The sequence below is a fragment of the Tasmannia lanceolata genome, unplaced genomic scaffold, assembly GCF_043159265.1.
Source record: "Tasmannia lanceolata isolate RefF3 unplaced genomic scaffold, GAP_Taslan_0.1 ptg000002l, whole genome shotgun sequence".
NCBI lineage: Eukaryota > Viridiplantae > Streptophyta > Magnoliopsida > Canellales > Winteraceae > Tasmannia > Tasmannia lanceolata.
Window position 1 is genome coordinate 37,358,590 of NW_027518679.1, and position 26,022 is coordinate 37,384,611.

The following is a 26,022-nucleotide window of genomic DNA, read 5'->3' on the forward strand; positions in this document are numbered from 1 at the left end:
CAAGTACTGGCTGCCACATTGGAACATAAATTCTTCCCAGGAGACCACAGACATTGGCAATGCACAGACTCTTGCATCGTCTAAACACAATCAAGAAAGCCAGATAGAAAGCCTGTTAAAGGGCTTTTTTTGGAACTGAAAAGCCTTTAAAAAAAGCAGGGTTATCTCAGCAAGAGAGCACCCTACAAAAGGGTATCCATAGTTGACAAAATAACAAGCCAAAAATTCCTCCTTGACATTAGTTTTATACATAGAACAGAGAAAGAAAAAACGATGACATTTCCTCGAGCAGATGAAAGGCAAGGAAAAATAACAATACATTGAAGAGGATATCAGTTTCCAAGGCATTAACGGCCACATCTTCCTTCACTCTCCTCCTCTTCATTCTGGAAGTTGGAAACCATTGTGGGAACCCTCTTGATGCTCATACTGCTGCTACCAGATTCGCCACCAAATGTAATGGAAATTCTGTCATAAGAATCAATATCCATTTTAGATTAGAATAGAGAAGTGGTTTGATTAATTCAGTAAAATGCTGAATGTGACATGATCTTGATCTTCACCTTGTCGGCCCGCCCTGCAGATGAGAAAGACGAAAAATTACACTCGTACATAGATCCTAACCATCTGTAAGAAGAGGGTGAACATTAATCAATTATTGTCATCCGTCCATTTGCAGACAGTTGAGATCATCTAATGAATGCAACTTTTGGGCTTTAGCATACCATAATAGCCCAGCAGATAAACAAAGAAGATCACAACTGAACTGATGTGGAATGGCCCAATGCCCCAATCACATGTCTCATAGGTGCATCTCATGGAATCATTTCCCAATTTTATACATCACAACATAGAATACACTTTCTAATAAGAAACTCAATACCATTTAAAAACAAATGAAACAATAATTTGGTGACTATGATAAAATGCCCAGTATTATATTTTTTTTCATAGATAGAAATCCATATGCATTTCAGAAATTTAATACCATTTAAAAACAAATGAAACAATAATTTGCTGAATATGATAAAATGCTTAATATTATTTTTTTCTTTATAGATAGAAATCCATACGCATTTCAGAAATTCAATGTTCTTTAGATCAACACCCTCTAGATAAAAGTGGTAATATTCTGGATAATTGGATAAAAATGATTTGTAGCATAACACAAGGGTGTCAATGGGCTAGATCAACCATAGAAAGAGATTGAAGTGTCGCTAGGCGAGGAACAACACAAACACAGCGCACTAAAATGTATTCATGCCAAAGCCATGGAGGGCTTTGACGGTCGTACACAGGCACAAAATTCTCAGTTATTTTATTTCTATTAAAATTAATTTTCTGATGCTTCAAAAGTTGTAGACAAGAAAAAATGAACTCATTTTTTATATTTAATTATTTACAAGGTAAGCGGGAAAGCATGTTTTCCATTTCTCGCAGAACTTTTCACAACCGATGCGAAAAATCATCATTTATCAAAAATCTTAAGGGAAAATGATAAAAAGATGGGACTTTTAACTGAAATTATGAAAAAAGGGTTGTGTTGGCTAAATTATGAGAAAGGGGTGAAACGGATCGCAAGGCATGTTTTAAGACAAGAATGCCCTTTACTTGCTTTTCCCTCCACCAAGGTAAGAAACGGATCCCAATGCATTTCACCAACCCTTTTCACCTTTTTTACCTTCTTCCCCATGCCAAGTGCTGAGACTCCATTGCCTTTTGTAAAACTCCACTCCATTAAAACTCCATTGAAGACTGGTGAAACTCCCCTTGAGAACATGTAGATTTTATTAGCTCTCTTTATTTTCTTTGGCTAGGCCATTGTCATACATTTGCTTAGGTTTAACATGTTCTTTACAATGCTATGGTGTATTGTCATCATCCTCTTTATTTGTTAGGGATTTTTTATGGTTTTGTTAGGGATTTGTTATTGTCATCATCATCTCTTAGCCATTTCAAAAAAAAAAATCATCTTCTTTACAATGCTACGGTGTATTGTCATCATCTCTCTATCTGTATTCTCTATCTCTCTCTCGCCCTCTATGTTTACGTTTAGAGTAAAACCCGGTTGAAACTCCTGTCTATATACAATCAGAACCACTATTTAAATGTGTAGAACGAATATTTAGTTCTCAGAACCACGGTTGATATGTGGGAACCAATATTTAGTCCTCGCAACCACTAAGTAGTGGTTCCAATGGTATGAATAGTGGTTCTGAATGTGGAAATACATTGACGACCCAATGTAGAAGATCATAACCACTATTTAAACACTTAAATAATCTATTTATACCATCCTAGCCACTATATAGTGGTTCCGAGAGTATAAATAGTGAGAATAAAAAGTTATGCAATCAAAACCACTACAAAAAGTGAGAATGTGTATAAATAGGGGTTTAAACACTCAAAACCACTAATTATACCTAGGAACTACTATTTACCACTACGTGGTGGTTCCGAGTTATAAACAGTGGTTCCAAGGTATAAATATTGGTTCACACATTATAATAGTATTTCATTGGGTGTCAAAGTTGTCATAAATTTATGAACAATGGTTTAAATAGTTGTCTAAACACTCAGATCTTATGGTGGTTCATAATTTAGAAGGCCTAATACTTGTTCCGAGAGTATAAATTGTGAGAATATAAAAGTGATACAGTCAAAACCACTATAAAAAAGTGAGAATGATTATACTTATAGGGGTTTAAACAGTTAGAACCACTAATTATACCTAGGAACCACTATTTACCACTATGTAGTGATTCCGAAGCATAAATAGTGGTTCCGAGGTATAAATATTGGTTCATACATTCTAATAGTATTTCATTGGGTCTCAAAGTTGTCATGAATTTATAAACAGTGGTTTAAACAGTCAGAATCACATTTAGATAAAAGGAACAACAATTAAATCCTTTCGAGCACTAATTGTGTTTCAAGATTCCTGGGAACCACAATTAATGGTTTCAAGGGTTCTAAACTCTTAAACATCTCAAAATTATTAGTTTGAGAGCCTTGGAACCACTGTTACAACCCTTTGAACCAATAACCAATGGTTCCAAGGGTTCTAAACTCTCCAAAATCTCACAAACAGTTGTTCGATTTTCACAAAAAATCTAAATTAAGTTATTAGTTAAATAATAATTAATTAATTAGTTACCAACAAACATAAATAGAGCTGGCAAAAAGTGACATGGACTCGCGGGTCCACCCTACCCGCCCGTAATTTGCGGGTCTGGGTCACTAAATTAGTGACCGGTTGAAATTTGACCCAGCCAGTATGGGTCCCAACAAAACTGAGCCGGGCTGGGTAAACCCGCGGGTGCCCGTGTAGTCCCGTATTTTTTAGAAAGTACTGTACGGACCACATCATAGGATGATCTAAACCGTCCATGTGATGGAACACAACGTAAATAGGTTGTGCCCAAAAAATCACTTCCATAGGATGATCCTAGCCCTCTGAATCTTACAGGCCATAAATTGTGACTTCTTATACCCAACCATTCTGAGTGTTTAAACCACTATTTAGACGCTCATTCTCACTTCTTATACCTAATGAAATACTATTACAGTCAAAACCACTATAAAAAGTGAGAATGAGTGTATACATAGTGGTTTAAACACTCAGAACCACTAATTATACAATGAGAACCACTATTTACCATTATGTAATGGTTCCGAGGTATAAATAGTGGTTCATACATTCTAATAGTATTTCATTAGATCCATTATCCTTTTTGGAGTGCTTTTCGGATCTTAGTTTCTAAGTCCAGGTCACAATCTATTTTGAGTCGAGTGGGACCCTCCATCAAAGTGTCCTAAGTCCGACTTATATTGTAGTATTATACATAGTTAGTGCTTAGAGTTAGGGATCAAGAGAAAGTGGAAAGAAACTCGAGAGGATGGACAATTTTTATCCAAACAAAAATACAAAACATGAAATGTTGTTTGAAGTTTGAGTATGTTTTCCATAAGCTGATCGTCGCCTTTCAATCTACAGAGGTTTCCATAATCCGAATTTCCTCTATGGATTAGAGGGCTAGGATCACACTATGGAAATGATTTTTTGGGCACAACCTATTTGCATTGTGGCCCATCTAATGGACGGTTTGGATCATCCTATGGTGTGACCCGTACAGTACTTTTTTGAAAAATACTGGAGTATACGGGTTTACACCTATATAAAAGCTCTTTCTCATGAAGAAACAATAGGTCTTCAATACCACCAAGTCAGAAGCCAAGCGTATTTATGTAATTGAACATAATTTCTAGAAGGGCAGTGATAAATTCACCCGTATTTTTCAAAACGGACCATACAACCCACACCATAGGATGATCCAAACCACCCAATTGATGGGCCACAACATAAATAGGTTGTGCCCCAAAAATTATTTCCATAGATGATCCCAACCTTCCAATCTATAGAAGTTTCCATAATCTGAGTCCCTCTTTAAATCAGATGGTTAGAGTCATCCTTTGGAAATGATTTTTGGGGCACAACCTATTTATGTTGTGGCCCATCAATTGGGGGGTTCGGATCATCCTATGGTATGGGATGTATAGTCCATTTTGAAAAATATGGGCTGGATTCATCCTAGAAGGGGGCTGTACAATGGAGTTTTACCCAAGGCAATGGACTTTCAACACTTGGCGTGGGGAAGAAGAAGGTAAAAAAGGTGAATAGGGTTTGTGAAATGCATTGGGATCCGTTTCTCAAAAAGGTGGAGGGAAAAGCAAGTAAAGGGCATTCTTGTCTTAAAACATGCCTTGAGATGCGTTTCACCCCTTTCTCATAATTTAGCCAACACAACCCTTTTTTCATAATTTCAGTTAAAAGTCCCATTTTTTTAATCATTTTCCCAAATCTTAAAGGTTTAAGAGACATCAATCTCCATAATAGAAACCATCAGAATTTAATGATTATAAGCTGTTGCAGTTTTTCTTTTTTCCATGAAAAAATTTGTCAATCCACAGCAGATTCTTTGGCTATGAAAGTTGCTGATAGAAAACATGATCCCTTTGAACATTGGAGCTGTCTTTATTGCATGTTTTGTAATATCCTTCCTATTTCCATAGTTTAATTGATGAGAATACATATATAGATATTAGGAGGAACCTATGATTTGTGGACACGGACACGAGTGTCGTATGTCGACACGGACACGGAGTGTCGGACATGGCAAACCCCTAGAATTTAGAAACAGGGACACAGCTAAAATAGAAAGTACATATAATCATAATTTGTCGATATGAATACGTGTGTTTGAGTTTCAACACGAAAATGAATTGTCTGACATGGCAACATCTAAATATCTTGGAATGGTGACACACATACACAAAATTATTGATTATTACACAAATATGTGTCCACACCCCCACATTCAATATATTTAAAAGTGTCCAAAGGAGTGTCGACACGGCTGGACACACTTGTCGTGTCGGACACTGCAGGACACGCGGGTCAGCAATAAATTCAAAGTGTCGGCTAAATCATGGGGAGGAACCATATCTACAAGCATATGACTCCATGTGTGCCACAGGCACCGCGGTAATCTGAAATGTCACCGGAAAACCAGGTGGGATATTTGTAACCATGATGTGACCACTTTTCCATGGTGCTTTGTCATCGCACATTGGGCATATACCTCCAAGGCCCAAAATATGTCACAAATATCTCCGACATTTTTCAAAATATCACGGTTTTATCGCGACATTTTTACAAAACGAAAAAATCCCGAAATAACCCTTAGATTTAAAAATTATAACAATATTTTCATTTTTTTTTATCATTTACTGTGAAAATATCACGATAATATCGCAATATTTTTATTTTTTATTTTGTTCTTAAAGTACATAATTTTAACTTATTTTATTTTATCAGCTTTTTCCTGACATAAACCCGAAAATAATAAAATATTTTAATGTATCCCAAGATTTTCCCTTGCTGAGAAATTCCCAAGAATGATATTTGTGACTTAGGCCCAGATTCCACATCACAGATTCTACAAGGTCTAAAAAGTAGGCTAAGTTTCTACACAGTGGGCATTAGGTCAGGGCTAAACCCAGATGAACGTGGAATGGGCTTTACTAGTCCCTGGGGCTATCCAGCCCATTTATTACCCTACTCAGGAACAGGAAAAAAAGAAAGAAAAGAGAAAAACAAAAGGCAAGATAATTTGCGTACAGGCTTCATAGCTATGCAGCAGAGACTGCTTTGTAGCCCTCCTTTTCAAGCTGTTTTGCTAGTGTGAAATCACCTGTTCTTACAATTCTTCCATCCTCCTGGCAAAACAACAAACCATAGAGTAACATGAGATTAAGATCTAATTTAGAGAAAGCAAGAACTTAAAGTTTCTAGGCAGAAATGACTGAAAATCCCCTTAACTATAGAGCCAACAGAAACAACAAAAATTCCTTATAGTAATTAAAACCTTATAAAAGTGATCTCACGAGCACATTCAAAACAAAGTCAGATAACGAAAAATCTTTCAAGTCAACTTGACTAGATCAAGACACGGTTAGAGAATGTGGGTAACTCAGTTTATCAAAAAACATGAAAAACTCTGTATTGGAGAACTCATAAAATCAGATGATAGGATAAACTTTTAAACTCAAGAAAATGAGGTACTTGGCTGGGTTTCAATTCAATTCATGCTGAGACCTTTGTAGAGTCAAAAGCCACAAGTTCCTGGATGGCTTGTGCGACAAATGTGAATCACTGAAACGTTTTGACAACTTTCTTCCAGAATTTCCAGTCTGTACTGGTTATACGGGTTTAAACAGGTCTGACAAAAGCTAAAAGATTCCTTGGGTGATAATCATTAAGAGACGCCTCTCATCGAAATTACGAAAAGCACACCAAATTTCATGATAAAGATGCCTACAAAAGTTAACAAAATTACCTTTAAATCCTTAAGATAACCAAATGTCCAAAACCAATAGGATGAGGGAACCTTGTATTTTAGGAGAATTGACTAAACCATCACAAATTCCAAACTTAACATCTTGGCAGCTCATTTAAACTTAAGTTAAATCAATTTGTAAAATTCAAGCCGATTTAGGCATTTAAAAAATAAACAAAGTTTTATTATTTTACATGTCCCTTACCATTATATGGACATACGTAGGCTTGATATAATCCAGAAGCCGTTGATAATGAGTGATCATCAAAATGGCATTCTTGGGTGTCAAAAGACCATTGACTGCTTTTGCTACATCTTGAAGCGCATCGACATCTAACCCAGAATCAATTTCGTCTAAGATAGCCAGATCCGCCTCGAGGACCTAAAAATAACCCAAAAAAAAAAAGTTATATCATAAACAAAGTATCAACCAAAAGTCATAAACAAAGTACATAACATTAGTTATATCATCTACGTATCAACCAAAGTACAATATAGTTATACCAATAACACTGTTTTTAGCTTTTTATTATATGCTTATAAATGCTAAGTTCCACTGATGTTTAAATCTATACAATTGTTTGTAAGTGTTTGATGCAGGACAATACCTAAATGAGGGAAAATCCTACTCCCCTAATGGGATAATGGGTTCTAGGAAAGTTCAGGGCTAACTCTTAAGAGGCTAAAGACACCTACTGGTTAACTAGGATTGATTTAAGGGAGAATTAATTGGCGGACACAGCAATATTGAGGCTTAAATTTGCATTAAATAATGAGAAAGAACACAATTAGCATGAAATAAGCCTTAAACAAATTAGTCGACGGTTAAAGGGCCCTTCGGGTAACTAGTTAAGGGCAAAATTTGGCTAAAACGGAGTTTTAAACGTGCGACCAAGTAGAATAATTAAAACAGTACCAAAACCTATGAATTAAACCTTATTTTGATGAAAAATCAACAATAATCCAATGAAAAAAACAGTAATAAATTTCTGCAGCAACAAAACGGAGTCAAATCGGTCCAATTTAGGCCAAAAGGGTATTTTGGCAATTTGGACAGATCTGGAAATTCTGGGTAAACTGCTGTGGGTTGAAAGATAATAGGTTTAAATGATGAAAGAAATCAGATTTTCAGGTTTAGGGGGCTGCTACGTTGGCCGATTACGCTTTCAATCTCCAAAAGCAAGTTTTGCAGCTTGAAAGGTGTGAAAATTTGATTGGCCTCGAAAGGGGTTGTAAAACTATGAATTTTGATTGCTATGGCTAAGGTTTAATCCCAAAATAAGTCCTTCAAAGTTTCAAGATGAGATCTTAAACGATGTAGGAGATAATTCGATTTTGGGTTTTTATATTTTAGGGTTCAATATTCAAAAGTCCATTACAATGCTTACATAACATATATTTATAAGAAAAGAAACCCTAAAAACTAACTTAATACCCAAGCAACTAATCATAGCCGTCCATCTAAAATAACATAAATAAAACCTCGACTAAAACTTACCTAAAATAGTAAATCCCGTAATAGACCCTTACCATATTCTAAAACTGCCTATAACTTAGCCAAATCAAGTACAAATCGCATAATCTTGGGCTCTTTAGATAGGTAATCAAAAAACCTTTCTAAAAATACCAAAATCAGCCCAAAAGAACAAGATTTGATGCCCTAAAACATAGTGCAAATAAAATGACGAAAATAGAAAGTAAATAATAAAAAAAACAACTAAAAGAAAAAATGTCAACATAGAGTGAACGCCATGTAGCATGTGTGAACGTCCATCTCTCATGCAAAAATCAGTCATTCTCCTTCCCGTGATTCTTTATTCGCTTGTAAACTTTAAATCCACCTCCTTCGTTGATGTCCCCATCAGTGTTTCTGCTCAATAAATCAGTCCATGGGTTGGATACTGAGACCATAAAGTAACTGAAAATTGTACAAAGCAGATTGGAACATCAATATTAGTGATATGCCAGTGCGCCACTCTATACCAGTCACCTGATCAAGTTATGTGTCAACCTATATATTAAGCTAAAGTTGGAAATATGTATACCTATACATCTATCATCCAGCTGTATGACAGGAAGACTTTAAATAAAATTTCAATCTTGGCCATACGTTGACATGACTTCTAGGAAAACACATACTTATCCTTTTTTATTTTAGTTTTCAAACTAATGCAGCTCTAATGAACTTCCATTAATAGTACATAATATATCATATATCCTTTCAAAAAAAAATTATATATATCATATATCTATATCGTGTACTAATAGAGAGTTTATTCAGACAGTTTATACTCCTATGTCTAGGGAGGCCTACAATATTATAAAATACTTATGTTGGGAATCATCTAGGGAGGCCTAGAATTGTCTAGAGGCGCTTACAATATTACAAAATACTTATGTTGGGAATCGTCTAGGGAGGCCTACAATATTATAAAATGCTTATGTAATATTTACATACACATATATCTTATAAAATATAAAGTGATATTTACATAATGCAACTGTCAAACAACTGTACAGATATGTCAGTCACTTAGGTTTTCTGGGTACATCATCTGATACCTTGTCTAAGTTTTTTGTTTTGAAATATGACCATTTATTATAATATGATTGGGACTAGGCGTCCCCAAAAGGTTACAAATACTATTTTATAGTAGATGCCCTGAAGCGGGCTTACAGAAAATATGCTATTTCTATTTCTTCCCTTTGGGCTCCAGCCTTTGCTAGGCTAAGTTAATTGGGACCATTAAAAAAAAATCATCTGATACCGTGGGTGCATACCCATGTCTAAGTTAATTAGGTCTCATATTATATATTGTAGGGATTAGGCCTGTAGTACAATGGTTGAGGCTTTGTTTCTCAACCTTGAGGTCGCAGGTCTGATCCCAGCTTACCTATCAAAAAAATATTATATATTGTGTTTACATGTGTCAGAAGACTAAAGTGAACTCCAACCAATCATATAATGGTTTCTTGAGAATGGAATATGTTTGTTTCACAATGTTAGCAGGGCAATCAAAACTTACAAAAAATATAATTCAAATGCATGAGAAACATAAATCATATAAATTTTGTCATGATATTCTGCATACATACCGCAAGTTGCAAAATTTCATTTCGCTTCTTCTCACCACCACTAAATCCTTCATTTACATTTCGGTCCAAAAGGCTTGGATTCATGTTCACAGCCGCAAGCTTGGGAGATAGAAAACCAAAGAACTGCAATAACGGAAACAAGGGCAACAATTCTGGATCAAGAAAATTTGGAAGAAAAAAAAAGTATAGCAGGTAAATGATTCTGCAAATCAAAACAGATTCTCAGTCAACTGCCTCTAACCAATAATCATAAATGAAAATGAAAGAGCAAAGATATACACAGGGCTAGGAATTTTTAGTGTACGTTATTGATGCTAAAAAGGAAAAAAAAAGACAGTAAACAAATGATATTCTTTTAGAATAACAAGCAAATCACTAAAAGAAATTAGTGTGCAAAATATGAATAATAAAGTGTTTCCAAATGAGAAACAATACAGAGAGAAAATACAGTTTCTAGTGCTTAAAACCAAGAAAACAAACACTTTTAGTGCTATATTTTCTCTCCATATAGCAGAGATAATGCAGCTTAATGGCCTCTACAAGTAGCAAAAAATGGCAAAGTTCTCAGAAGTGCAAATGAATTCACGATTTTTCGTTTTCTTCATTTAAATTCTAGACTTTCTACTTAAATGTAGTAATGTTGATTGCTTAGATCCTAGTTATGAATACCGTTTTGTTTGGCGTGTCATTTTGCTCAGTGGAACGAGACATACCAGTGTTCTGTTTTGGAAGAGGCATCACCACTGGAGAAAAATTTTAATTGCTAAAAATCTTAAAAATACAAAAAATATATTAAAAAAAAAATAAGAAACCATTATATCAACGAAATTTAACAAAAAAAACACATTTTACTACTTTAAACATCTGCCACAGACGTGAAATTAACTCTTCTTTTAACCTGGAATTTATCTAGGGAGCCAAGCCGGCAACTTAAATTGTATTGATATCAAGAAAAAGATACAAGAGGACATGCCCTCTTGCCTCAACCCAAAAAACAAGAAAGAAATTACATAGACCGAATATTAAGAATTCCCAATATATCACACCTTAAAGTACCCATTGCAAGACTAGGAAGGTCTTTCCATTCTGATTTGGAGCAGAAGCAGAACTCGACTCAGCCTTTTTGGTATCCTCCAATACCATTTGTGATGTGGATCGGCGAGTGCAAGCATTCAAAAACAAAATTCGTATCAGATCTAGATCTATAATCTTGAAGTATAGACCTGAAATTTGGAGAAAGCGTGCAGGATTCACATTAAAAAAACTTGACTTTTACAAATTCTAGAGTGGAACTCAAAAATAGACCTGGAATTGTTATTCACTCAACCAACCACGAACAGAAAATGAAATATACGAATAGAAACTCAAACATGAACTGAAATTCACAAGATCTAGGGAAATAAAATGAAGAAAAGAATGATATTTCAAAGAAAACATTGATAGGAAAGAAGTAGGAATTACAGAACCTCGCCTGAACTTGCACAGTGCACTCGACAAGATCACATCACGATGAGGAATCGGATCTTACACTCCACAAGATCTCCGACAACCAAAGAAATTTCCGAATGTCTCACTCCGAGGACCGTGTAAACCTCCATTGGAGGACACACCTTTCTTGGATCCCCTCCAAGACTCTCTCCAAAAATTACAATCACTTATCAAAAACTATCTAATCCTATTACACTAGCCCCTATTAATAGAAAATCCCAACCCCTTAAGCGGATGACAGCTCATGCTTAGCTGTCATGACAACTCACCAATTGCCCATACATTAATGATGTGGCACACTACGCACTTGTAAACCATACACACGTAACATACATCTTGGCTGATGTGCCAGCACACACATCCAAAATTACACGTCAGGTTTTACTTGCTCCACGCCCAAGCCTTATCATAGCCTCCTTTGTCTTCAATCTTGGCCATATGGTGATTAATCTTGGCCAAATCCACGTCACATTCCCAAAAGACTTGACTATATTTCATATCACAAGCGAAATTAGAAAGAGAATCTGCTACTCGGTTGCCTTCCCTATATTGGTGGGTGAACCTCAGCTTGATCGCAGAAATAAGATCCTTTAAATCCAGCAAGTAATAACTTATAGACCATCGAAGCTTCTTATTGGCCTTGATCATCTCAATCAAAACCTTATTGTCACCTTCAATCCAAACCTCAGCGAAACCCAATGTTTTAGAATATCCAAGGCCATCCAAAATGACATCTAAATCGACTCTTCATGAGCATAATTAATATGAAATTTAGTGCAAAACATCTTTTCTGATGAATAACTAGTGTAAAACATCAATGAAAATAAACATTCATTACACAGAATGCTAACTATAAATGTTACAAGTAAAAATCAAGTTTGAATGCTTTGGAATAAGAAACATAAAAAAATTGACAAAAAACTCTTTTGAAGCTTTTGGAAGAATTTGAGGAAGATAAGAGTTTTCAAGAGGTAATAAAATAGGGCATTTGATGTTGTTTTATAGCCCTCATTTGTTTCTTTTCTTTTTTTTCCTTCTTTTCGCGCGCGGGGGAGGGGGGGGGGTGGGGTAAAAGACATAAATTCCCATCAAACTACTATAAAACTATCAGAAAAAAACTAAAATGGTAAAAAAATGAAAAACTATCACTAAAAACGAAAAAACTACCCATTGGAGGGACATTTAGGAATTGTTAAAGTATAAAAAGATTAAATAACGCCTTCTCCAACAGCTTAAGGTTTTGGAGTAGGAGTAACTGGTTGTTTGACATGGTATCAGAGTAAATGCCTGGGTTCAAACCTCCTTGATAGCAAAATCCACATGCAATGGCCAAACCCAAAAGAGGGGCCACATGCAGGCCAACCCTAAAAGAGAGGGACCAAAAGTGAGGGGGAGAGTTAAAGTATAAAAAGATTAAATAACGCCTTCTCCAACAGCTTAAGCTTTTGGAGTAACTGGTTGTTTGACATGAATTTTTTCAAAATTCTGGATCTATTTCGAATAGAACAGGGTGTTCCATCCTGTTTCAACCGTAATGAAACATGATGGAACAGACCAGAACATATTGAATTCTGGCCAAAACATTTCATTCTGCATTATCATTAAAAAATAATGTTCCGCTGTGCTCCATTGTATCGGTTTTGTTATCTTGGTTCCAGTTTTCCTCTAGCTCAGATCTCAGACGGTGTCGGAGATATTTACAAGGTAAGGGTTGAGACGATTACCCCTAGTTGGATTCATCCAGACCCAGGATGGGCGAAGCTAAATTTTGATGGATGGTAATGTAAGAAATCCAATGCGATCCTTTAGTACTCATTTTGACAATAAAGATACTTCAATGTAACCTCATGAATCAGACAATACAATGCTATTGCCCCTGCTTAGGAGATTGTGTAACAACTGGCCCCGCGCACACATATTAGGATTTATCTATTTTTATTTATGGTAGAGATGGAGTGTCATTACCAAAACAAAAACATGAGTAGTTTTCTTTACGCGATAGGGTGCCTTTAACATAAGAGGCAACAATTATATTTTGTAGGTTTAATTTTCTGAATCTAATAATCATTACTCATAGATGTCAGCCAAGTAAAAACATATGGTTAGCCATGAAATACTGTAGGGTTAGTTAATTCTATCCCCAAGTTTTGCTAGGATTTTGCATGAAGGTCTTTATGACCCACTAGCTAATAAAATTAAGTTTCTATATTTTATTCTCAATCACATTAATCTTAACCAAGCACCAATTTGTAGGTGGAAAACAAAGAGCATGTTCTTTTCTTGGGAAATTTGCAACAACAAATTATATTTTATAAGGCTTATCTCTTCAACCATCTCTGGCAAAGTCCAACTATCAAGACCTTAGATAAGCTAGCTTTTATGAGAGTAGTTGGATGGCTGTCTCTAGGATATTATTTTTAATTGATTTAGAAAGAGAATTGCATAGGGACTTTACCTTAGCCTTTTCTTTATAAATATTATGGAGGGTGCAAAGAACCATTATTTTCTATTCGGTGGCTTGTTTGAAGTAGAAAAGAGAGAAAGAGGAAGAGACAGGAAGAAGAAGAAACACAATAGGTAGGTGAAAATTATGCTTTCATGTCATTTAAATGCATGTATGCTATTTCTAATACTAATCTCTCATATTTCAGTTTATGTGAAAGAAGAAAGCTTCCTGATATTAGTAATAGCATACGTGGAAGCTTACTAATAATTGAACTTGTTTTTTTTTATCTCTATGAGACTTATGTTTAACGCAGTACCACCCTCTTTTGAAATTCTACACTACCATACACTTAAAACATGGAATGTGAGACCATACTAATGAAACTATAGGCCCAATTAAGCCTAACTAAAGCTACTCACTGCTAGGCCTAATCTTAGATCAGTAACGTGCATTTGATGAAGTATAATATGTTTTAAGATTTTATGCACATATCATGTTTAGAATATATATATATATATATATATATATATATATATATATATATATATATATATATATATATTGACATTCTATAAGTTGGCTAAGAATGATTGACTAAAAGACATACTAAGAATGGCATGTTGGGAATTAGGTGGCTGCAAAAGACCTAATATTATAGTTTGAAAATATATCCTCATTAGCGGACAATGACTAACAAAAACAGTCCGCTAAAACAAACATAACTTTTCAACCGCTTGTCTGATATGTGAGTACTTGTTAGAAAGTCTCGAAAAGATCTACAACTTTGTAGTTTACTATTTTCGAGATTCTGCCATATAGAGGTCCGAAAATGTTGTTCAAAAACTGCCCGCTGCATTATAGCGGGAATGCAAACATAACTAGTTAGGACTAACAAAAGCAGTCCGCTAAAACAAACATAACATTTTAACCGCTTGTCCGATCTATGAGTACTTATATTCTTTGGAAAGATCTCGAAAAGATCTACAACTTTGTAGTTTATTGTTTTTCGAGATTTTGCCATATAGATGTCCAAAAATATTGTTCAAAAACTACCCACTGCATTTTGGCGAAAATGCAAACATAACTAGTTATGACTAAGAAAAACAGTCCGCTAAAACAGACATAACTTTTCAACCGCATGTCCAATCTGTGAGTACTTATATTCTTTGGAAAGATCTCAAAAAGATCTACAACTTTGTAGTTTACTGTTTTTCGAGATTTTGCCATATAGAGGTCCGAAAATATTGTTCAAAAACTACCCACTGCATTTTGGCGAAAATCCCAACATAACTAGTTAGGACTAACAAAAACAGACCGCTAAAACAGACATAACTTTTCAACCGCTTGTCCGATCTGTGAGTACCTATACTTGTTGGAAAGATCTCGAAAACATCTACAACTTTGTAGTTTACTATTTTTTGAGATTCTATCATCTAGAGGTCTGAAAATATTGTTCAAAAACTGCTTGCCGCATTATGGCGGGAATGCATAATTTTCACGTTAGACTTAAAGGGGACTCTTCTTTTATGTGTTTTTGTACTAGAAAATCATTCCCGGAATTGATAGATTAAATCTAATAAAATGAGCTACATGAGTTCTTTATTTTTTCTAATGTGTGAAATAGAGTAAGTACATGTTTATACAATTATTCTTGCTCTTTCTTGATATCTTAAGAAATGTACTCTCATACGGCCATGCTAAAAAATGTACCCATGTTTGTGTCTCTTAGCATGTTGAAACTCGTAATTAAAAGAATGATAAGACGGGTATGAAAGGAGGGGTTATGCATCATGGGCCTTCAAGAATATCCATGCATAGTTTTGCAAACCAAGATCCTAAGTGTATAACCTATTTGAATGTTTTTTTCCAAAACAAGAAGGAAATGATTTAAGGACCCATGCATTGCATAGCACTATGGAATGCCGTATATCTATGAAAATGGCGGGGTTTATTCTGTAAACTAAGGATTAAGGCCTGCGCAGAGTCCGCCTAAGTCGCTTCCGGTAAATCAGTTGGACTAGGCACCCATTTCACACACCGGTAAATCAGGAGGACTGGGTATGTTATGATGACTGTGATATATTATAACCTTCTCATAGGCATGGGTTGTGCGAGAGTTGGGTATTGGCATTCATACCTTTTCAACTAGCAATGTGCATATGGTTGCCTTAGGATGAGATATTCATATGATGCATTTCGCATAAATTTTCTTGCAAGAGAGAGAGAGAGAGAGAGAGAGAGAGAGAGAGAGAGAGAGAGAGTGAGTAACTTTTATTGTCATAGCATCCCAAGGAAAACTAATAAAAGAATATCTATTGTAAATGTAATGTTCCCAGTATTTTTCTGCATTTGAATAAGTTGTGGCATATGTTAAATGAAATATTAATAATTTCCTTTATGCTTTTAAATGATATAAAAGTTTTTTTCCCTTATGAGTTTCTATGGTTGAAGTTCACATCAATAATATTTCAAATGTGGACACGACTTACATACAGGAGGACCACGCCGAGGATGGGAACTAGATAAAGAGCGACACGCCTGAGAAATTTTAGGACTAGTTTCCTTTATGCAATTACTTTAGTCTTTTTAGTTATGTATTAGTTAAAACTTGGAGTTATTTTAATTATGTATTTCCAATGAGATGTTGAGACATCAATTACATTATCCCATGGTTGAATCAGCTCAAATGTTGAGTTTATTTCCGCATAATTGTTATATGTCAATTAACGGGCCGGGCTTCAGGCTTCTGGAACTCGGGTCGTTACAGATTGGCTAACATTGAGGCAGATTGCCTCACCCTATTAGAAGTTGACCGGACTAGTTTGGAGATCTATGACACGCTCCCCCGTGATTTTTCTTCTTTGATTTGTAGCTTCTTCACTTTTCTAATGTATCAACCATCTCGGTCGTCTTTTAAACATTGCACCATAATATATAACGGGCAGTGATAAATCGACCCCCAAATATCTTAAATCGACTCCCTATGTGTCTTTCTCTCTCCTCTGGGTTAGAGAGAGACAAAGGAGAGAGATAGACACATAGGGGGTCGATTTATCATTCCCCTATATAACAAAAGATAAATGACTTCTACAGATTAAAATTGAGCAGTAAACAATGGAGTAGTAAATGTGTAATGAATCAAAGAAGTAATAAATCAAGTCAGCTCTTGCAATTTGCAAGGCGGTTCCCTCCCTCCCTCCACACATCCCTCCCCCCCCCCCCCCCCCCCCCCGCCCAACCACCCGGCTAGAATCGGGGTAGTTCTTCGTGGGCATGATAGGGGAGTTACGTGGGCTGCATTCTTAGGGCTGGTTGGGGTAAACTCTAATGAAGCGAAAGTTCTTGCACTCAAAACCAGCATTCTCTACGTGGTTAAAGATTCTCTAGACTTTCTGGTCGCTGAGGGTGACTCTTTGAATGTTAACTGTTGGGTTAGTGACAAGGGGTTTCCCACGGAAGTTTACAAATGCTATTGAGGATGTCCTTGACTATATTGAGGGGCAGATTGTGACTTTTCGGCACACCTTTCAGTCAACTAATGGAGATGAGGATGCTTTGGCCCATAGTGGAGTGAATAGACCTTCCTTGATGGTTAGGGATTTCATTCCCCACGAGGACCATAGTTGATGTTTATTTTATTTTGTGTAGTGTTTTTCTGTTGTTTTGCTTTGACCATCTCGATCGAAGCACTACTCTATAACTACATATGCTTGAAAACAAGTGGAACGTTGGGAACAAGCTATGCTGCTTCTCAATTGCAATGCGTAGAAACGCTACTAACTCAAGCTCTAGCATTTCTTATGTTGTTGGTAGGGGAAGCAATTCACACATTCCAAATTGGCAAAAGGAAATTCACATATTTTGCTAGAAACAGCATATAAGACTAGATGAAACGCATAGAAACAACAAGTACACTCATCTAGCAAGGAAACATGGAAATAAGGACCCTTTCGACATTGGACAAAATCCATGACTTAACGTTCGGCTAGCACTAAAAAGCTACTCCTAGTAGAAGTGGTAGAATTATTCCAGGTATTTCAAGTGTTCAATAATGCCGATTGGGAAATAACCCTAATCGCAGCCATTTCCATTTTGCATTGGAGGATTAAACATAAAGAAGCTGACAAGCATTATATAAAAGGGCAAGTAACTTCTAATGAGATTATTACTTATATCAGTAGTGAAAAAACTAAGCAGCTAATATGTCAAACTCATTGGGAGGACGGCTCTGACTTTCTGATAAGCAAGATGGGAATCACGGACATCTCTTCTCCAGCCTAAGGAGAAGAGTTAGACTTAATGGGAGTTCACTTAGTGATGGGGACATCAACAATGGGCCAGGATTCAAGGTTTAAAAGCACGGACGTGGACGAGACTGATGGCGAAGACTCTAGCATGGGCCACAGACATGGCCGTCTTTTTTTATTATTTACTTTCTATTTTCGTCATTTTATTTATAGCCTACTTTTTAGGCACCAAATTATTATTGTTTGGCATGTTTTTGGTATTATTAGAAAAGTTTTTTAATTACGTATCTAATGAGCCCAAGATCACATGATTTGGATGTGTTTTGAGCAAGTTATGAGTGTTTACATGATAGGTCTATTATGGGATTACTATTTTTTGTAAGTTTTTAACTTTATTTAGTTTACTTTGGATTAGAATAATGGTTGAGAATAGTTTCTTAGGTTTTAAGTTATCTTTTAGGGTTTCTTTTCTTATAAATACATCCTATGAAAAACAATGTAAGGGACTTTTTGAATATTGAATATAATTAACGTTTTGCTTGAAGCCAGAAATTTGGGATTTCTTCTTCTCTCTTCTTGTGGTTTGGAACTATCTTCTCTCATCCCCTCTCATCTATTCTCATCTATTTCTTCAATCAAAGCAGGACAAACAAGGTTACTAAATCAGATTTTCTATTTTCTTTGTTCTTGAACCCTAAAACTAGAAAAACTCAAAATCCATAGATCTCCCTTCTTCTTCTTCAAGATCCTGTTTTGAGATTTCGAGGGATTGTTTTAGTGATTAAACCTCACCTAAAACTCACAAGAATCTCAACTTTCAAACAGTTTTGAACCCTATTGCAAGTTTTACCCTTTTCAAGCCCGGAAACCTTTTTTAAAGATCCATAGCCTAAACCTACCATCAAATCAGAACCTAAACCCTAGAATTACCTTTCTTTTACCTACCTAAACCCTTACCTAAGATATGGACAGCAGTTCCTCTCAATTTCCAAATTTACAGAAATTACCAAAATACGCCTCGGCCTAAATCTGGACTATTTTGACCCAATTCCTGCTACTGGAATTTTTTTTTCTTCATTGATTATTATTATTTTCTCATGCTTTTGTTACATCTAATTGATAGGTTTTACATTATCTTTTAGTTCTTTTAATTGGTTGCATGCGTAGGCCTAGTTTCGGACTAATCCTTCTATTACCAATTCATCTCACGAATCTTTATCGCTTTGATGATTTGTATAAGGTTTAGTTCGTGCTTAATTATGATCTTTACAATTATTTTTGCTATTTAGGTCTCGTTATTGCTGTTGTCCATAGATTAATTAGGCATTAATTCAACCCTAGGTTAGTTGTTAAGTGTTCTTTTAGTCTTCTGTGTAAGCCCTAAACTGTTCTAAAGTCTTATCCCATTAGGAGTGTAGGATTTTCCCTAAATTAGGTATTGTCCTGCATCACTTAGTCTTCCAAGGGTTGGACAGTTTTACACACAGTATTGTAGAATGTTGATCTATTATGTTCTTGAGCATGAAGGCAAAATAGACTTTTTCACTTAATTCTTGCCAGGTTTGAATATAAATACCACATAATCTATGATATTGAAGTTGAGCCTGGACAAAATTATCTCTTCGTTCATAGTATGCTAGTTTATCTAGGTTTACTTGACTATACTTTTAACTCATGGCCCAATACCCATGAGCCACAAAATCTCAGTAAAAACAACGGCATCTATACAAGAAACCAATCTAACTTCTGAGTATTAGTTCACTTCCACTGCAAGCCATTTAAAGTTTTATGTTTCGAGATAAAAGCAATTGTGTTGCATGAGCAATGATGTCTTAAGGACGTGATATTCAATGTGACAAATAAATGTTAAAAAGAAATTTGGATAAAATGAAGCTCATGAGATAAGACAACAGACGAGAGGTGAAACCACATCTCAAGAATAACAAGAGAAGGCTACAAAAGAATCTATACCTCAATAGGACCAAGCTCAGGAAGACCACTCTTTGCTCTTCGAGAATTGACTGCCATACGCAGAAAGTCCATGTTGCTTACTCCTGGGATCTCAACTGGAGACTGAAAGCTCATAAAAAGCCCAGCATGTGCTCGTTCCTCTGGCTCCATGCCAAGCAAGTTTTCACCTTTAAAGACAACACTACCCCCTGTAACTTCATAATCTGGATGACCAACAAGAACCTGTAATACATAAAGCTCCATTCAAAACTTTTTGGACAACAAAGTGAGGACCGGCAAAAAATATTAAAGAAATGATAGCCAACCATGTTTAATATTGGTGAGAAGCATCAGATATTTGATTACATATTTAACAAAAAAACTCATATGTGATGTCAAACAAAGAAAAAATATTAAACCCAAAGAAAATACATATGTCCACCAAAAGCACATGAGTGTCAGTTATAGATTCCTAACCAGACATTAGTTGAGGATATAAGCTGAATGTTTTAACAAAAAACAGAACATATTAGTTCCAGAAAACCAATGGAACAGAAAAACGAAGGCAGTGTTTAAGAAAAATACGTAAGGCTTATAGAAATATGGCCTTTCAGACTCAACGATAGAGAAGCACATCCATCTTACAGAAAAACCAAAGAATATGACCTTCATATGAATTCCTCAACAAGTAAGTCATGCTCAAGTGTCACGGGCCTAGCAATTCCGTTAGCTAAAACCGTGTGGCACTTGCACTTAGCACCCCAATGCTTAGCACAAGTCAGCCTTGTACCCAACTAGAGCAATTCTAAGAGTAAAATAACACACTTAGAGTTCAGAAAGAGAGTTTCTATTAGTTGAATGATGTTTACAACTTTCTGAGGTCATCTACAAATGAGGGGTTCTCCCCCTTTTATAGGCATAAGGGGAACTTTCTAAACCCCTTTCTACACATTTCTTCTTCTAGAGTATTCTAAGGATATTCCAAGTACATTCTTTACGAAATATCTAAATATTTTCCGGAATATTCACATGCCTCTACTTCTAGAGCCTTCTACTCTTCTACCAAGTTCTAGAAGGTTCTAGAATAACCTACATAATACTAGAGAGTCTAGAAGATTCTAGAGTTCTCTACATAATTCTAGAGATACCTAGAACATTCTAGGACATTCTAGAATCTTCTACATTATTCTAGAGATGTAAACAAGGTTCTAGAAGCTTCTCCAAGAAACTTCTATATAACTCTAGGCTTTTGGAAGGTACTCCACTTTTCCATGCTTGTTTTGGGCCTCTAATATGCCTATAAAATGAGATGTGGTGAGCCAAACTGTCACCCCGTGACATTAAGGTAGGTAAAAAAATGTGGTTCAGATCTAACAAGTCAATTACAGAACGTACACACCACTCCACGTAAATATTTGGCTCACTATGAAAAATCCAAATCAATATGAACAGCACAGATTAATTGAAGAGTCATGATATTTGCTGTCATGGCACAATTAGACCATCATCTGTCCTCGCATTTACGAAAACAGTTCATCTTGGCAAGTACTACTAAAGAACTGTTAAGGAATCTTAAAAAAATGTTTGTAAGCTGGGACCAAATCTACAACATCAACGATGCCTAAGGGAATCAAGCTATAGGCTGAAACCCTCTAAAAAATCAATGAAAAACACAAAACACAGCAATAACTGGATATCATGGGATAAAACCTCACAATCGGTCCCATTTGAAAATATGACATGGACTAGAACTTGAGATGTTATTGTGGAAATGCTGAGCTCATTGGTTTAACATTTTTACTGGTGGTTAAGATGTGATGATGGCAACGTTGAGCTCTTCTTTTCTTTTCTTTTTTTTTTCGTTTTTTTGAAAGGTGCAATGTTGAGCTCTTGTTTCAATCCCTTCCTACTAGTACTTAAAATGATAGGCTGGCGATGTCTAACCTATAACTTAAGTGGTTAAAAAGTTCTACCAAAATTGACACGAAACGACCGAAATGTTACAGTTTCCATCCCCACAGAAACACATACCGAAATCTAAACGCATATCAAAACCAAAATCGTAGGTTTATTAGTGGTACAGTGTATTAGCATGTGTTACATAATTTTGTTTAGATGAATTATCAGGCATGAATTGTCATGCACGTCACTAGGTATTCGATGTTGTTAAACCATTATCTATGGTTTCCTTTCTTATGTTATAGTTTCTAAGTATGTGTTTGTGCTTATCCTAGCATTTTCTAAAGTTCTATCTCATATGTTTCCATCCATTTCAATAACCGAAATTTAAAACCTTGGCCGTGAGGGTAGTGATGTTGAGATCAATGGGACACGAGTAAAACTGATAACAACAGAGGAAAAAATGAATGAAAACCCTATTCTTCATCAGCCCTTTCCAATGCTCATCAACATCAAGTAGGCCACAGTCTAAGCTAATAATAAGAATCAAATCAACTCAAATAGAAAGGAATCCCTAGAATGCACATTTTGATAAATCATAAATTGAGCTCCCAAGATCAGCATTTCCCAATGATCAACAATGAATTGAGTTTCCCTGTCTTTGAAGGCATATCCAGTAACTTGTGTACAACTTATAGGTTCAAATACACGGTTTAAATATTTAAATTCAAGCTATGACATAATTCACTTGCCTTTGAAAAAGTGCTCTTCCCAGAACCATTCCTTCCCATGACTGCATGGACCTACTAAACACAAAAAACAAAATGCAAGCAGCATTAGACTAAAGCATAACAGAAACCACGCATATTCAAATGAGTGGGAAAAAAAAAAAAAAAAAGCAATCAATGTTTATTTGAACAATAGCTTGAATTTGTTCAAACTATCCATTTTACTATCTTAGCTAGAAGGTGCAATTTCTTCCCAATTAAGAACAAATTAATGTTCATAATCACACCTAAATACGGATTAGTTTTCATAAATCCACCGTGCGAATTAGCAAATAGCGCCACAAAATGCACAATTTCCTATTATGAATCTCTGTTTTGTAATCCGAATAATTTCTAGCCCTAAAAACAGATTGTGCACATGTCATTAAACAGTTCCAAGGGTTGAAGAACTTGTTCACTTAAAACCAATCATTTTAGCAAGAAAATGCAATTTTTCCCCCAATTAATAACGAATTAGTGTTTATAATCACAACTAACTACGGATTAGTGTTTAATAATAATTTTTTATTCGGTTAAAGAATTTAGAACGAAATTACCGAAATTTCGAAATTTCGTCCAAGAAATCTGCCATTTCGATCGCCAGTACCAAATTTCGCCTGAAATTTCAGTAATTTCGTCCAAGAAATCTGCCATTTCGATCGCCAGTACCAAATTTCGCCCGAAATTTCGGGGTTTCTAGCCCTAGAAACAGATGGTGCATTCAAATTAGGGGAAAAAAACGAGATTGAGTTGGAGAAATAGACCTCTCCTTCGTAGATGGAAAGATTAATGCCACGTAGGATCTCCTGTTTCGATTCGGAAATCACAGCCGTCAGATCATTCACCTCCAGAATCAGTTTCCGAGATTCTTCAGAGCGATTAATTCCTGAAGCCGTTGGAGAATCGACGGCTAGGCTCGCGTCTGGTCTGAGAGATCGACGGCCACGGTGGAAACGAGAGTGAGAGGTTGTGAAGTGGAGAGATTTGGGGGTAGAGATGGTAAATATGGAGGAATTCGAGGGTGAATTTCTATAAGAATGAAGAGAAAGATAAGAAGAAGAAGAGGAAGAGAGGGAGGAAGGAAGAGAAAGAGCCATCGGGACTGAAATATTTGGAGCAAAATGAGGGTGAAGAGGGGTTTAAAGGATGGTTGATTGTAACGAAAACCCCCATAAGTTAATATAATTTTACGGAAATGCCACGGAAAATTTTAACCGGAGGAAATAGGAATGCTGGCGGAGAGGTTGTAGAGAGCGACCTCGGGGTAATACAATGAGGTGAGGGATAGAGGGTCCCACCTTAGAATTGATCTAGACCGTTTATTTTATGCTGATTAGTTTGGAGAAAAAGATTCCATAGAAAGCAAGTTGGCCAAAATGTGGGAATTTCTATTGTAAATGTGACACTCGTGCAACGTAATATTAGTTCAGCAAATTTAATTATTTTATCATCATAAGCTTTGGCTATGAAATATGAAATATGAAATAATTGCCTAAAGTTAGTCAATTTTAGGGAAAATAAATAAATTACATTTTATTTCTGAAATTACAGACGAATGGCGGGGAAATTTGATTTCACGTCAGAGAGAGAGAGAGATGAAAATGCCCTTAAAGGCGGTTTTGCCTCTTTCTTTCTCATTTCTCACATTTTTTACAGACTAATGCTGAGTTTTCTTCGGTCCTCACCTTCATCCTTTGACATTGATTCTTCTCTAGCTGCTGCGTTTGCTCCTTTCCTGCCGTTCGAAGTTCTACATGTCATGAATTGTGTTCTATCGGGCCATTCTTGCAAGCAAGCAACCTTTGTCGAGATAGCGAGATCAACAACCGTTGACCACCAGTCAGACAATTCTTTTATTTGAATCTTTCATGAAATGAACTTAATCGACGATTAAAAAACAGATTTTTTAATGCAAATAATATAGTCGAACTATTTTTACAAAATAAAAATAGTGAAAATTTGGGTCAACTCGGGTCCTGAAACGATCCGACATTTTCTTTACGTGACCCAACATTTTCTAGCATGATCCCACTTTTTTTTTCTTTAAATGACCCAAAAATTTCCTAAAATAACCCGACATTTTATGACATGGCCTGGCATTTCACCGACTCGACCCCACTATTCCCGAAACGACCTAATATTCCACCGACTAGACCCCAAAGTTCACCTACTATACCCGAAATTTCACTGATTCAGTTGATTTTTCCCTATACAAACAAAATTTTCACTAGTCGACCAGATTTCTTCCCTATTATTACATGACTATTGTTTCAATATTTGAAGTTCTTTTTTAACACATTTCTTCACCGGTGAGGAGAAGAGTTCAGAAACTTGCCTCTCGCACACCAGCAGGTAGCGACGACAACTGCAAAGCAAGGAACTCTTGGTCACCGATAAAGGGTGGCGCTCTCGTGTGGTCGCTGGGGCAACAAACACACTGCAAGACCCTCGCTCGGAGGAGACGGAAAAAAACCGGCTATTCCCAATCATATGCAATTAGGGGCAAAAGGGTCTTTAAATCTGTATGGCGCCTTCAGGTAGTGCAAAAGAGTTGAAGCTACAGCCACCCGTAATTTCAGAAACAAAACACAGAGTTTCCAAGTCATTCTTTATAAGCAAAGTCTTATTCATTAGAATTTAGAAAACCCTCTCCACGTGCATTGCATGTGCTACCAACTATGAATAATTAAGCATTCTAATTTGGGTTTAGGTTGGTATCCCTTTTTCAATAATATTCTCACCAGTCTATTTTGTATTTTTCCAATCAGATGTTAAAGGCTGCTAATACTCTAAAAAATCCATGAATATCCCATTGAAAAAGTGTTTGACAGGATGAGGAGCAAAAAAATATCTACAACAATCAATGGTTTAGCTTTGCCTGATAGAACCCTGCATGAGGATTGATAGATCAAGGGCTAGGATCATCCGATTAAGGAAGGGTCAACAGCAGATGGCTGATATTGTGATGGACAGTCAAATCAATGGATCCGATCATGCCATGTGGCACGCATGGGCCGAAAAAGTAGCCTCAAATTCTTTTAGTATCCTACCCAACTTATAAAATTGCATGTGCAAATCATACGTCATTAAATAATCAAAATGAAGGTATAAGCCATGAAAAGATGCATAATTATCTATAAGAAATAACAGAAAATTATGGATATTTATAAGATAAAAAATTACATGAATAATATGGTAGTATTTCCATGAAGAGTTAGTTTCTCATATGA

At 35.9% G+C, this 26,022-nt stretch overlaps 1 protein-coding gene across 3 annotated transcripts; it reads right to left on the reverse strand.

Moving 5' to 3' along the window:
* Window positions 1-102: 102 nt before the first annotated feature.
* NAP7 (non-intrinsic ABC protein 7) lies at window positions 103-23,915 on the reverse strand. 3 transcript variants are annotated; one of them, XR_013246375.1, is made up of 8 exons: window positions 23,557-23,915; window positions 22,778-22,828; window positions 20,148-20,369; window positions 9,996-10,118; window positions 7,105-7,281; window positions 6,182-6,279; window positions 564-627; window positions 103-468 (listed from the first exon to the last, which is right to left on the reverse strand). XR_013246375.1 is itself a non-coding variant. In XM_077376683.1 (8 exons), the coding sequence occupies exons 1-6, from the start codon at window positions 23,887-23,889 to the stop codon at window positions 6,193-6,195; spliced, it is 993 nt and encodes a 330-aa protein (XP_077232798.1). In that variant the 5' UTR covers window positions 23,890-23,915; the 3' UTR covers window positions 103-468; window positions 564-577; window positions 6,182-6,192. The 3 variants fall into 3 exon arrangements, 2 of the variants coding, with proteins under 2 accessions (XP_077232798.1, XP_077232799.1); XM_077376683.1 differs by having other exon boundaries at window positions 564-577; XM_077376684.1 differs by lacking the exon at window positions 564-627.
* Window positions 23,916-26,022: the final 2,107 nt, after the last annotated feature.

What these genes read in the sequence shown, in the direction of transcription:
- NAP7 (XM_077376684.1), bottom strand. Translation starts at nt 23,889, where the DNA reads ATGGCTCTTTCTCTTCCTTCCTCCCTCTCTTCCTCTTCTTCTTCTTAT. An exon ending in CTGAGCTTGGTCCTATTGAG is followed by an intron (nt 10,119 to 20,147) that starts GTATAGATTCTT and finishes CCGTTATTGCAG; the next exon opens with TTCTTTGGTTTTCTATCTCC. An exon ending in CTACGTATGTCCATATAATG is followed by an intron (nt 6,280 to 7,104) that starts GTAAGGGACATG and finishes TTGTTTTGCCAG; the next exon opens with GAGGATGGAAGAATTGTAAG.